At 40.9% G+C, this 14,651-nt stretch overlaps 1 protein-coding gene across 4 annotated transcripts in view; it reads left to right on the top strand.

The window, feature by feature from the left end:
* Positions 1-14,651, top strand: part of LOC121898715 (lissencephaly-1 homolog) — a 45,768-nt gene that overhangs the window by 19,891 nt on the left and 11,226 nt on the right. For all 4 annotated transcript variants that reach the window (XM_042414077.1, XM_042414078.1, XM_042414080.1 and 1 more), the window contains exons 3-5: positions 4,555-4,639; positions 9,886-9,960; positions 10,243-10,449. In XM_042414077.1, the coding sequence (XP_042270011.1) occupies positions 4,555-4,639; positions 9,886-9,960; positions 10,243-10,449 (367 nt within the window). The remainder of the gene's footprint in view (positions 1-4,554; positions 4,640-9,885; positions 9,961-10,242; positions 10,450-14,651) is intronic.

Consider the following 14,651-nt stretch of genomic DNA (forward strand, 5'->3'; position numbering starts at 1 on the left):
ATAATAGTGAAGATGAAAGACGAAGATGACTAGAAGCTGAGTTTATTCGGTAAAGTCACATGATTTGAGTCAAGTGATTTACATGTTTTGTTATTAGTTATTTCTGGCACAGATTGATTTTATAAATAATTTAAAACCAATACATGAACAGCAATACATGAACCATCGTTTTGGCATGTCTTGACAAACCTTACAGTGAAGGTGTCAATAAATAAATAAATAATAAGGTCTTATTATTGTTATTGTTGTTATTATTATTATTATTATTATTATTATTTACAAAGGTTCTGATCAGTCAGGAATAGGCTGGTTTTAAATATTAACAGCTATTTACAGACTGTGTGGGCTAAAACGCACAAGAAGCCTAATTTTCCTTTTCAATAATTCGCTACATGTTTACAATCAGGTAGGCAAACTCATTTAAATATGCAATAATTAAGATCAGTGTATATGATGGAGTAGTAGCATTAGATTGTGCCATAGGCCACCAAATTTGGGCTTTTACGGCCAAAATTTCTCTCCGTGGGGGCATTGCCCCCTGACCCCTCTAGCTGGCTACTTTTTCCCACTGGCTGGAATCTCTTTACATATTGCAAACTGCACATTGGTCTATGTTTTGTTTTCTCAGGCCACATCCTTGGTGAAGTAGGGTTCAGGGGAGTGGTGAGTCCTCTGTGTTGATGTTTGCTTCCAGCAGTGGACTTTGGACATTTGAAATCTTAACAAGCAAGAAGTGTTTTAACAAGATACTAGATTTTGTTTACTTGTTTTGCTCTGTGGCCATGCTGCTCTGTGCAACTTATGTGGTTGTGCATACATCACACAAAAACACTTAAAATATATTTAATAAGACTCACAATTATCATCTCATCCTCTGGAGCTACATAAAAATCAGCTCCACCATGCAGTTTGCCTGCAACACAATACGCCCAACATAGAAAGCTGTTTATAAACGTTACACCCAGATAACTTGTGTCTACTTCCTTGTGCTGTATGTTGCATCATTACTGTAAAATCACTGTGTCCAGTTACTGTAGTGCTGCTGTTGATGCACAGCAAGCTGAAGTGTGCTTTCTCTGTTGCTCTCTTTGTTTTCTCTCTCTCTCGCCTTTGTGGCTGCAGGCTGTTCACATGTTTACTGTAGTGTATGCATTTGACATTCTTAGAGGGCGTTCAGACCTACATCAGCGCTGTGTGAAAAAAGGCAGCCCTCCAATTCATTTGAATGGGGGTAGTGCAAGTGCAAAAGTTGAACCGACCTCAACATTTGCTGCAACGCAACCCAACGTCATCTGTCAAAGCGCCAATCACATACATGCAAGCGCACATTTCCGGTGAATTACTTTGTAACGTGAATGCCGTATTTGACTGTTTTGCCGTGACAAAAGTTAAAACAGTTGCTGATAACTTCTATCTCTATCCAGAGTTGTAAAATCCAGTCTGTGAGTATTAAAAACTGCTTTGCTGTGTTCTGGCTTCTGATAAGCCTTTAAATGCATCCATTTGTAGCTCCAACCCAACTTCCTGGATCGTACCTCATTGTCTCACTGGTACCTCAGACAACACTCCCCCACCACCGCAGCCTGTTTTTAACGCAGGTCAGTTATCGGTCTGAACGCAGCCTTAGCGTAGAGAATGCATCCTTTCTAAATGACAAATATATTTAGACCAACGGCTGTAAGTGAACTTGATTTAAAGTCTAATAAACCTTGTTGGTGAGGCTACATGTTTCTTACAGTTGAACAACAATTCCCCATTTTCTTGTGTTCTACACAGAGCTACATGTCAAATCCCTGATGAGTGATTAAATCCCCTGCATAGACAGATTTGACTAACGCAGAATGATTGATTGCATCTCCATATGCTCAGACAATCATTTTAGTGGTGTCAGCTCTGAGACTGGTCCACAGTTGACATTGGCAGCCAGGTGGTCTTCTTGATACTGCATCCTCAAAATTGGACTGTAAATAGTTTGTATGACATGTTGTCATCAGGTTTGGTGGCAGCACGGCAGCGTACGCACACAATATACTGACACGCCCACACCACATCAAAGCTTCCTCTATGCTTTAACTTGCCTCACCTGCTTTTACACTTTCACAGACATGCTAGCGCACCTCGACACTCCCCTAGTTTTCTAGACTTGCGGCAGGCAGGCTGTCAGAGGAGTAGATAACCTCCTGCTAACCTTGAGCTGTAATAAGGTCTGCTCCTGTTGTCATGGGGATTCAGGTGGGCAGAGGGTGAAGGGGGTTTCAGTGCTCGACGCTGACCAAGAGGGCGCAGGGGGCACAGACTGGGCTGACAGATTGTACCCCCCACCCCTTCCGTATTGGCACCTCAAAGCATTGCCCGCCTGACAGCTTGTCTGGCTTCTCCTGGCATTAGTGGTGGGCTTCGCTGTGCACAAACACAGGAGGGCTGGAATCAAGGAAATATTGTATTACTTAAAGAGGAAAGTAGCATTTTTATCAGACATTCATGAATTCAGTGTCTTTGTTTGTGCTCTTTAGGTCATTTTTCTGTCTCTTTATTTTCTGTTTTGTTCTTTTGTTTACCAAGTCTCTTGTGTAATAGAAAAACTGAATGCACGAGTAAAAAAAGAAAAACAAATCCAAAACTGTCCCTGAAGAGATAATCAGAATTCAAACGAATTGTTTGTCATGAAACTGTAGTGTTTTTGTCTCTTTTGTATAAAAAGGGAAGGAGGAATATCCCAGTGATTTGTCATTGTACATCTATAAAGCTGAGGGAGATTTTTAAACAGTCAAAATCAAAGCGGCAGAGACCAAAATATCCTGACTTTTAGTAATAATAATCAGGGTAGGATTGTGCATTATGGCTGTGATCAATATCTTTTTTAATACAATTATTTATTTGATATTGATATAGATCATTCATGACATGGCAAAGACATGCTAAATTACATCAATTATTTACTAGAATTCAAAGAACTGTGTTCCAGTGTTTTGCATCTGATAATAACTCTTGTTTTTGTTTGCTGTTTGCCAGGAATCATAATTTGATCAACAGAATTTTTCAAAATGATAATACAACATAATCATATTGTCTTGATCTACAATATTGAATTACTGCCAGCCCTAAATCAAAGTATCGCCTTACTTTACTTACAATAGTGCATGTAAAGCTGCAAGTCCATTAAGTCACTAAGTTGATTAGTTGATTAAAACCTATATAGGTAATCAATTTAATAGGTTTGAGTAATTTTTTTTAAAGAAAAAAAGGCAAAAACCTCTGTTTCTAGTTTCTTAAATGTGAACATTTCCTGGTGTCTTTAGTCCTCTGATAGTAACTTGAATATCTTTATCTTATGGACTGTTGGTCGGGACAGAACAAGACATTTTAGATTGAATCTCAGGCTTTGTGAAATAGTGATTGATATTTTTCACCATTTTCTGACATTTTATAGAACAAACAACTAATCGATTTAGTAGTCACAGCCCTAAGTGCACATGTACTCTACACGCTCTTTAGTATCTTTGTTAAAAATGTTAAATGAATAATTCATCATTCTGCACCCTCATGAGAATGTAATTAGAAGAAGAATAAAAGTCTGAACTATTGAGTCTAACTAACTTTAACTTCATTAATAAATCTTAAAAATGGATTTGCGGCTGAGTCATAAATCAGACCTGTGTGTGTGTGTGTGTGTGTGTGTGTGTGTGTGTGTGTGTGTTGGGGTGTTTTGTGTGTGGGTTTCCCTTACTGCAGCCCAGGAGACAAAAACAGGAAGCGTGTAGGGAGCCTCTTTTCTCGTCGCTTTCAGCTCTGCCTGTCTCGTCTTATTGTCCATCTTATCTGGACATCTCTCATGACATATTTGAAATAGCGGGACAGTTACACACCTTTTGTGACGGCTTTCTGAAAGGTCTGGTGTCACTGAATATCTTCTTGTGTGTGTCTGCAAACTTGTGATGAGGAAGAGATGAGCTTGAGTAAAAAAAAAAAAAAACCTCAGTAGCCAGAAGCTTATTCAGTTCACAGGGATGATCCTGCAGTTGTCTGTCTTTTTTCTTTGTGTGTGTGTGTGTGTGTGTGTGCGTGTGTGTGTGCGTGTATATAGGTGATGATGGGATGTACATTGGCTCTCATTTTCCCCATATCTACACCATGGGGAGTCTTCCCTTCCTATTATTTGCCCACAGCAACAAGAGCTCATTATAGAACCCAGACAGATGTGCTCTGGATTTGTGTCAAATGGGCGGAGAGGGGTGTGTGTGTCTGTGTGTGTGAGAGAGAGAGAGAGCAGGAGAGTCTGTATGTATTGTTATAGATGGTACTATGTGTAAGACTGACTTTATGCATGCAAAGCATTTTTGTTATATGTGCAAAAGTGAGATAACACAATCTGAATGTGTGAAAAACATGTAAAATTTACATCTCTGTCTGACACATTTCCCGAACATGCTCATTTCTGTCTTTGTTTTACAGTGATGAATACAACTCCATTATTGTCCTTTCTCGTGGCACTCTAACCACTATCTTGTCTGCTAATCAGGAGAACTAATTACGGGTCCTCTTTGTCTGTTTCAGAAATCGAGCGATAGCCGATTATCTACGTTCCAATGGATATGAAGAAGCATATTCCACTTTTAAGAAGGAGGCGGAATTAGACATGGTGAGTAGATTAAGGGTGGACACATACATCCGCACAGTCAATCAGACCAATTTATCCAAACAATATGTCTTGATTTCCACTTCATTTCTCATTTTAGTCAACATGTTCACGAGTGTGACTTGGAGCACCTGCACCCAATTATGGTGGTTTGTCTGATTAGAGCGTCTGTGCCACATATTACTACTAAATGATCTCAGGGAAACCTTTTTTCCACTTATATATTGCAATTACATTACAGTCTCTGGTACATACTCATTTTTCTACATTATTTTCCTTGCTTGCTTGTAAAATGAGAATTTGTTGAATTTGAATATGATTAACATGTTTCCTTTCTCTTTAAATTTTCTGCCTACAGCCCTAGTTCACGGTGCATCTCAGTCGTATTTATATTTATTCTCTGTGTTGCTCAGAATTTTTCACTGGGACTATTTTAAGAGTATACAATCCATAAAATAATGCAGTCTATAACAAGCGGACCAGGAACACATTTTTGTTGCTCTTGGATTTGAAATGAAACTATAACTCTGAGATTAAAGTGGCAACATTTGGGTTAAAGATGATTCTGTTTACATCCACATTAGTTTGACAGTGTAGAAATTGTAACCCTTTGCATACACGCATGCAAATTTGGTGTCAAATCCTTTGCTGTGTGAAGTTTATGATCCACTGATATAAACAGACACTTCTGATGCTGTTCTGCTCGGCCTGCACTGCAGCCATCTTCACTTGTTAGTTGTTTCTTGGGCTTCTTGCTTCTTCTTCCTTTGTCTTCAGCAAGTGATGGAAACAAACATCCTCAAACACTCATAAATCTAAACGTCATCACTTCAACTTCATGATCATTGTTTCAGTTCACTGCGCTGGAGCAGAAAGCCAAAACAATGTAAATCTTTCACATACAGACTGCACTTAGGTGCCCCAAGAAATTTAAAAAAGTAGAGGTTAAAGGCATACTATGCAGGAAAGATGTATAGCCCAAATAATCCCTCTCAATCATCACTTATGACCCACTAAAAGTGTGTAGTGGTGTATTTATCTGCAGAGACTCTGCCCTCTGCCTGTATTTTCTTATTTTCTTATTATTTTGCTTTGTTTGGGACATTTCTGGGCGTCAAACTTTGGGCAGTGGGTATTTGGCCCCCAGCCAATAACAGCGCGCAGTGTGTGAGGTCAGGACTCGTGGCGTAGTGACCAGGTTACATCACTGTCTCTGTCTCTATCCTCTGCTCCGCTCCGCTCTCTGTCTCTGTCATGGGTGTCATAAAGAGCTGCAGGTCTGTGTGTCTGCTTGACCGAGGGCGGGGCTGAGCTACACACACACACAGAGCAGAGAGGCCACAGCAGACAGGATGAAGCTCTGCATTCACACCAAATCTGGCAATGCGGCACCTTCCTGCAGGGTTTTGCGGAGGTGTGGTTGTGTTTATTTGTGCTTAAGAACGTAACCACTGTGAAAAAATCAGGAAATAGTGGTTTATCTCTCTGATTGACAGCTTTGTTCTGGCCAGTGCCGCTCGCGCTCTTCATTCACTCTCTAGCTTGATCGACCACTGCTGCTCTCTCTCTCTCCCTCTGGTTTAGCTGGGGAGGAAGTCTGTGTTTACAAACACCAACCGACAAATCCTGCATAGTATGCCTTAAACAAACCATCCTCCTCAAATTTGATTCTTGCGCTCCGAATGTTTTGTTGAGCTTCGGCGCTCATTGGTAAACTGTTAATTTATAACCCTGTTTATCATATTTCTGCTGATTCTTCTGAGCCCCTTTTTCATCTCAGCTGCCCCCCCGTCTTTCTGTTGCACCTCTTCTTTCACCTTGCCTTCACATGACACCCACCCCCTTCTCCTCTGTGTCTTTATTCGTTCTTCCCTCAGACATTTTCTCTGTGGCAGCCTTATGGAAGCAGGCTGAATAATGGATGAATGGCACAGGGTAGGGAAAGGGATAGGTGCACTCTGTAGGGTATTAGCGCTCAGCCAAGCACACGCCTTGGCAACGCCATGCTAACCAACCAAGTGACTTTTAGCATCATCTCTCTTAGCACACGTTGTTAGACTTTCATTACCAGTTTTTTTTGTCTGTTAAATGTGGTTAGGTGTAGTGTAGAGTGCATTAAATGTTCTTCACTTTGGTCCTTTGTGGCTGTTTGAGTAGCGGTTTAAGTTTAATGCTATGCGAGGCTCTGTGCACCAGCAGGTTTTCATAGCAGGAATAATTAATAGGGGTCATGCTCCAGTTTTTTCTTACCCTTGTGAAAGAAAATGTACATACCTGCATGCACACACATCCACAGAGATGCTTTCATGTTTACAACCCACTGCCAATAGACTGGCAGGCTGCAGTGAAGTCTGGCACTTCTTTGTGTGTGTGTGTGTGTGTGTGTGTGTGTGTGTGTGTGTGTGTGTGTGTGTGTGTGTGTGTGTGTGTGTGTGTGTGTGTGTGTGTGTGTGTGTTGGTGACATAGGCACAGTGTTCAGGCAGATGGCAGATTAGATGATGGCAGACTTGTCCAAACTAGGCTCCCTGCTCTCCCTCTATGTTTGCTTTCTCCTCCATTTCTCCGCAGTGCCTCAGTTCACATCTTTGTGTTTTTTATACACCTCATATTCATCTGTGGGAATCACCTCTCGTCATCGACAAGTGTTAGAAATAGGCCTCGGTGACGCCTGCAGCTCTCCACACCTCCAGGATGTCTGCTTTTGTTTCCAGACGAGGCTGAGGAGCTAGCTGTGAAATTGGAGCGCAGTGCTAATTTTCTCCCTCACTGACACCCGTGGCTGTCTGTCAATGTGGGTTTTTGATGCTTTGATAGTTAGTAACCCCCTCAAGGCACGACTATACACAGTGGTACCAGAACTGTTGTATTGGGTGTGTAGAATAAGGTTACACAAAGCAAGGCTTCACTTTCTTTTGTTATCTTTTGTGTTTATATTTCTGTTTAGAGCTGCGACAATAAGTCGACTAGTTGATCGTCAGAAAAGAAATCGGCAACTATTGTCAAAGGATTCATCATTTTAAGTAATTTATTATTTTATTAAAGTAGAATATGCCAAACATTTCCCAGTTCCAGCTTGTAATGTGTCATATTATTGATCATGTTTGATAGTAAATGTAATATGTTTGCATTTTTAGGGATTTGATTGAATAAAACAGCTTTGATTGAATAAAACAGCTCTCAGAAGCTTTCGTTTCTGAGAGCTGTTCAGCAGTCGGCGGTCAGAGCTAGCTTGTCTGCTCTGGTTAGCTTGACTTTCAGCTCATCGTTCTTCACCTGAAAGTATTTTCAAAGTGTTTAGTCAGAGTAGCTCTCGATGACATAACATACACGGGCTTGAGGTACCAAACTAGCTCTTTCAATCCCTCACCCTCTACCACACTGATAGGCAGCATATTGGTCTCAATCATTGAGCACACCAACTGGGTGATGGCCTAATAACAAAGTAACACCTACGTTATCATTATAGATAGACGGTAGGATAAGCATGCTAGGCTAACAGTCTGTCAGCTGTGTTACTTTAATTATTATGATTAACGGCTGTAATGGGAAATTGCTGATCACTCAATAAACACACAAAGAGAGCATTGTCAGGTTATGAAATAATGTAATCAAATAATACAATCAGAAGTATAATGCATCATAGTTCTGGAGACAAAGATACATACCACCTAGCTATCTTTTCTTTGTCTGAAAGGTTGGCACTTAACCAGTCCCTTAAATACTAGTCGTACAGAATTTAAAACATCTGTTTACTAACCTTACAGGTCAGCAAACAACCCTCAGATAGAAACATAAGTCAAAAGTTCAGCTAACCTAGGAACAGTCTTTCTTCACGACCATATATGACAGTACATAAGCATGCACCAGGTAGCATCACAAAATAACATTAGTTCCATATTAGATTAAGGACAAACCACACTATCCTCTAAAAGCTTATCAGTTTTACACATAAACATCTACATAACTACAGTTTATCTTATCACTGGCTCAGGTAAGGGTATAACAGAATAAACTAACTGTTAAACACACAACTGCCTCATCTTACACAGCAAAGAACTAAGTTTAGAACAGACACAGCACAGAGGAATTTAGAACATGTGTGAAACACAAACTAACACTAAACTGAAGTTAAACACTATCTGAAACATGTATGATATATTTAAGGAATACATCAAATGATAACCTATTAATCAGTTTTCTTTTACACAGCTAACTGTTGACATCCCTTTTTTTTGATTTATCAATTATAGAAATTAGTTGGTGATTAATTGACTAATCGTTGCAGCTCTAGTTATTTGCAGCCCTGTTTCCATTTAAGTAAAAGATGAATGTTCTTGTCAGCCTCATGAATGTTCTAGTTTAATCATTATAGTATTTATGAACATAAACAACGCAGTCAGACCTTGAGACCTTCATAAATACTAGCTAATTTCAGTTTTTGGTTTTATTTAGAGCTGAAACAAACACTAAACTGTGATGGTTTTGATAATAGTTTCATTGTTAAAATACATTTGCAGACACAATTTCCTTATTCCAGCTTTTCAAATGAGAAGATTTGCTGCTTTTTTGTCTTACATGGTAGCAAATTAAATATCATTGTATTTTAGATTGTTGGTTGGGTGAAGGAAGCAATTGGAAGACGTCACCAATTCCTGTCCTAGACCAAACAATTAATTGAGAAAAAGTTTGTTTGTATTTAGCTACAGAGAGAACATGCCATGTTTGTTTTGTTTTCTTTCCTCTACATGTAATCTGTTGGCAGTATGAAACAGAGACTGTATGTACCATGAGGTTCCTCAGCAGGTCATTATGTAAAAGGTAGCGGCCGCCTCCTGGTATTAGCCTGCAGGTGGAATCAGGCTTCTGTCTGCCGCAAGTTAACTTCCACCGCTGCCTCTAGTACCGGGTGTGTGGCTGTAAGCTGCCTAAGCCTTTCTTGTCTGCAGGAGATTAGCTTGTGTGAGAAGGATTAGGACTAGGGTGTGTGTTTATGTGTGTGTGGTATGTATGTATTTGTGCGTATGTGTCGTACAGTAGGTTGGCAGTGTCTGGCAGTCAGTGTTGGCCTGTGAGGGGTGTGTAAATAATTCCCTGTTCTTTCTTACTATAGCCAAAGACCTCAACATGCCACCCCAGCTGGTCCCCTCCCACAGGCCGCACCGATTATGCTGAGCCCACGTCTTTGATTGGCTTTCTTCATCTGTTTTCCTGATATCCTGTTTTGTTTTGTTTTTTTCTTTCTCTACAGAATGAAGAATTGGATAAGAAGTACGCCGGCCTTTTGGAAAAAAAATGGACCTCAGTCATCAGATTACAAAAGAAGGTTTGTGGGTTTTTTCCTCCTCAAAGAATGCTTGTGGGGATTGTAGTCTTGTGAACGGTTCGTGACATTACTGTTGGATCCGCTGTGAACACCAAATGAAAGTCTTCCAAGCAAAACATTAACCCCACTGTTGATGTATGATAATTTGTCTAAAACGCAGACTCGCACAAACCTAAAAGCCAATATCTTAAGAATCTTTATATTCCCTCCTTCTAGACATGTTTCTATATATTTCACCATCTGCCTCTACACTGCTAACCTGTACCTGTGTGCTCTCCGCAGGTGATGGAACTTGAATCCAAACTGAATGAAGCAAAGGAGGAGATCACCCTGGGTGGGCCCGTCACACAGAAGCGCGACCCCAAAGAGTGGATCCCACGCCCGCCAGAACGGTACGCGCTGAGTGGCCACCGCAGTCCGGTCACCCGCGTCATCTTCCACCCAGTCTTCAGTGTCATGGTGTCGGCTTCTGAGGACGCAACAATAAAGGTCAGTGCTGCCGGATGGTGGAAATTGTGGTTTCTTTAATCTTTTTTTATGGTTTTTCAACAGTTTTTCAGGGGTTTCAAAAGCTGCAGCAGGTGATTTCACTGATAAGTTTATAAGTTGATAAGTCTATCAGTGAAATCACTGCTGGCTTGTTCTCCTCCTTCACACATTATTTGATAACCCTGATCTGTTTTCTGCATCTATTGATGTTTCTTTACAGACAAGCATCTATCTCTCAGTACACCGCAAAGAGAATAAATACCCTTAGAAGTCTCACAATAAGCTTGAAAAATCGGTTTTCCTGGAATAAACAGTGACTGCTACGCTTTTCTAATATCTTTCATTTTAATATATTATTTACTGAAGACATGTGATTGAAACATGAATCAATGAAGCATCATAATAAATAGAAAAAATATGTTTGGCAGTGATTCAGTTACCTTGCGAAGCAGCTGAATTCATCGTGTCAGGCTTCAAGTTATGCGCTTGTGTCCAAACCACCAGTGGTTCTGACCAGTCAGCGCCACGAATCCAGCTGCCTCACAAGGTAAGACGGTGATAGACGGTGATGGACAGATGGTTCATCCAATCACCTGCCAAGTATTTCTTTGAAAGTACAGTTTCTATGGACGACTTTTCAGATGGTTCTGTGTAACAAACCATCTGGCGAGTCAGGTTAGAGATTCAGGAATAAGAGTAAAATTAGATTTATTTTTTGCCTCAGGCTCTGAATATAAATCAAATTGTTTGCAGGATTAATGTTGACACAATCTACCTTGAGGACCTTCTCTTAATGAGAATTCATTCAATTCAATTCAGTCGACCAGTTATTGAATGCATTTCTTTGCGGTTTCCCTCATCTGCCTGATAAACTGATACATTCTCCTTGGATCTGGATTAGAGATCCGGCAGACCACCCCTCTTTCCTCTTGTTCCACTCACTAAAGTCAAACATGAACTGTTCACCATTGTCCAGTATGTTCAGCATGTGCTGCCATTTCTGTCTGTCTGGAATGTAAACAAAACTCAGCTGTGCTGGACTTTTGGTTGTTATAGTAACATCTGAACTATAATTACAAAATGTCATGTGATAAAGCGTCAGCCCACACGCTGTCACACGACACTTTTCACTTAAGTATAAATTCAGCATTAGTGTAAAACATCAAGTCACACAAGTCAAGGTGTTTCTCGGTATATCATGAGTGTAAATAACCACAACTGATGTTCAGTTCAGGCTGTTTTCTGCAAATCCTGTTATTTAGTGCACGATGTCTCCAGCTACAGATCCTCAGGTTGACCAGGTAGCACAGCTGTGACTCTGCTTGGGTGATATTTGGGGAGGATAATGTTTCCATGAAGATGTGTAGATTACAGCAAATATTTCTACTCATGAGAAATGTTTGAAGATAATTTTGTATGTCGGTTTCAGAGACAAAAACACATTGTAAAGATTTATCAGTTGCCTGATTGTTGGAGCTTCCTCTGTTTGTCTTCAGAGATCAGGCCAACTTGAAATTTGGAAATGAACCCCATCACAGCATCTTGTTGGACAGCAGAGAGGCGGCTGCTTGTGAGACAGACTGCAGTCTTCTGTTGCTGTTTTGTCAGATTGTCACATGTCCTCCCCACATTAGAACAATAGGATTCAGGTTTAAAATCAACGCAGCGGTGTTTTAGTTTAGTATCAGCTTGGAGGCAGCTTTTGCTCCCTCTGTTGACTTCTCTCTAATGCCTCGCTCCTCAGCTTTTCCTCCACTGCTCTAACTCTCCTCTGTAGACACGCCCTGGATTACACATGTATTTCTCTCTCTCTGTCATCTATGTATCCCTAGATTCCATATATAAACTCCATGATCTGTCTCTAGGCTATTTCTGCAGCAGCGTCTCATCCTTGCCTCACTGCACAATACCAATATTCTGTTGAGCTGTTTGTTCTGTGTATTTTATTCATGAGACAATAAGAGACACATGTACATTTCCTCCTCGGCTACACCCACACAGCAGGGATTCCTCTCCTCGTTTTGGCATCTTCTTCCTTTTCCAACACCGCCTCTCCCTCCCTCTGCCACCCTCCATTTATCCTCCACTTTAAGCATCAGCTGCCCCACCATGACTACCCACCATCATAGCCCTCCATGCCTCAGGAGGAGCCAGACTTGGGCTGACATCTAAAATTCTGCTCCGCCTTCTTGCACCTCTGCCTTTTTCTCTCTCTGTGGCCTGACCTGCACTCCCTTTGTGTCCTACTTTCCTCCCTTTGAACAGATCTGTTGAATTTTTAATTGAGGAGTAGACCTTTTGAGCTCTTACACTCTGTCACTGACTGAGGAGCTCATCTGCTTTCCACCTCACGCCAGTAAAGGCCGCCCAGCCTGATAATCAGCCTGAACGCTACAGAGTTTCACATTATGCTTATGATGGCTGATTTTATTTCTGGGAGGAGAGCTGTTTTGTCTTGTTTTGCCCTCATCAATGAGTAGTGAGACGTCTATCAGCCAACTAATTTTTCAGACAACGCAGAAACTGCAGTTAATTGAGAAATCAACTATTTTAAAATATAAAATGTCAGAAAATAGGGAAAAGTGTGTGACGTCTTCAAATGTCTTGTTTTATCTGATCAACAGTGAAAAATCCAAAGAAATTCAGTTTACTCATGTACGACACAGAAAAGCCTCAAATTCTCAAATTTGAGAAGCTGCAACCAGGAAATGTTTGGCATTTCTGCTTGAAACAATTGTTCAATTATCAAAAAAAAAATCCCTATTTCCAGCTTCTCACTTTGCTTCCTGTCTTGGTGTTATGTGAAAGTAAATTGAATATTTTGAGGTTTTGTGCTGTTAGTTTGATTAAAACAAGCTATTTGAAGATGGCACTTTTGGTTTCAGGGAACTTTGGCAGGAATTTTAAATGTTAAATGTGTAGTAGATAAACTGGTACATTAATTAATCGGATCGATTTTCAGGACAGTCAATGAAATGTTGTGTTTTAGGAGTTGTTATTTCTGTACAGCTGCGTGAATCTAATCTACGCTTTGGAAATATTTGGTTATTTTATGTAGTTCATGCATGTGTTTAACTAGCTACTTGGTTAGCACGCTATGTAGGAAGGTGATGTCAACAGTCAGTTATTTCTCCAACCTATGGGCACAACTCCAGACCTATAACCTAGACCTATAAATCGCTGAGCAAGTCAGATGTGGGCAGCGAGTCAGGGGTCTGGAACCAGGATAGAGACCGTCTTCCTGCTATTTCTCTTCCCATCAGCGTGCACGGTGTTAAGTGTCACAGGGTTTTGCTTTCTAAGCCAAATTGTACCCTGTTTTTGCCCTTTCTCTTCTTACTCACTCCTGTGTTTGTATTGTCCCTCACTCTGTTAGTTTTGCATCATCCTCCCCTTCATTTTCCTCGTCCTCTCTCCTCCTCTGCTGCTAACGAGGCAGATCTTTGCATGGCGAGATGTTACCTCGAGTTCACGTCTAACCTTTCACAGTATGTAAATCAGCAGGTTTTGAGTGCAGAGCTGTGCTCGCTCAAACATGTCAACCAGAGGCAGGTCTAATTTAGACAAGGGCCAAAGAGCTTGTGTGTCAGTTTACCCGTCGTTTACTTCATGAATGGCACATACAAAGAAAGTCTTTGTGTTATTGTTGGCCTTTGAATGACTAAGATCCAAGGCATTTTCTCTGAAAGAATGTAAACTATTAATCATTGTGAAATAGGGCAAGTTGTTTGGCAGCCAGCTGCGTTAATGATGCTCTAAAGAAGTGCCAGTGAGAATGATCAGTTTCTTAGAGTTGAGTTACAGGCAGCCAATGGATTATGTGCCTAAGATGCTGCTGCTGAATACAGTTATGAGTAGACCTGGTGTACCTCCAAACACATTAACTACATTGATCTTCTCTAGGATAAACCCCCCCTGTGCACTTTGTACCTCGCAGCCATCTGCACTGTCTGTAGCTTCCTTTAGAGGGGGGAGGCAGAAGGGCTGGGGGAGTAGTGGAGGAGGAGGAGGAGAGGGTGGGGGTCTCCTGTAACCGTCTGCCCAAAATCCCCCACCCCAAGAGAGGAACCAAGGAGGGTTTATCCCTCTGACAAACCGTCTGTCTGCTTGAAAGCCAGAGAGGACATAACAGCTTTCTCAGGCTAGAAAATCAGGCTTTACTACTATTCACTCCATATTCTGTCTGTACTCCAACTGGCAGT

This window comes from Thunnus maccoyii, chromosome 6 (assembly GCF_910596095.1).
Source record: "Thunnus maccoyii chromosome 6, fThuMac1.1, whole genome shotgun sequence".
NCBI classification, from domain to species: Eukaryota; Metazoa; Chordata; class Actinopteri; order Scombriformes; family Scombridae; genus Thunnus; species Thunnus maccoyii.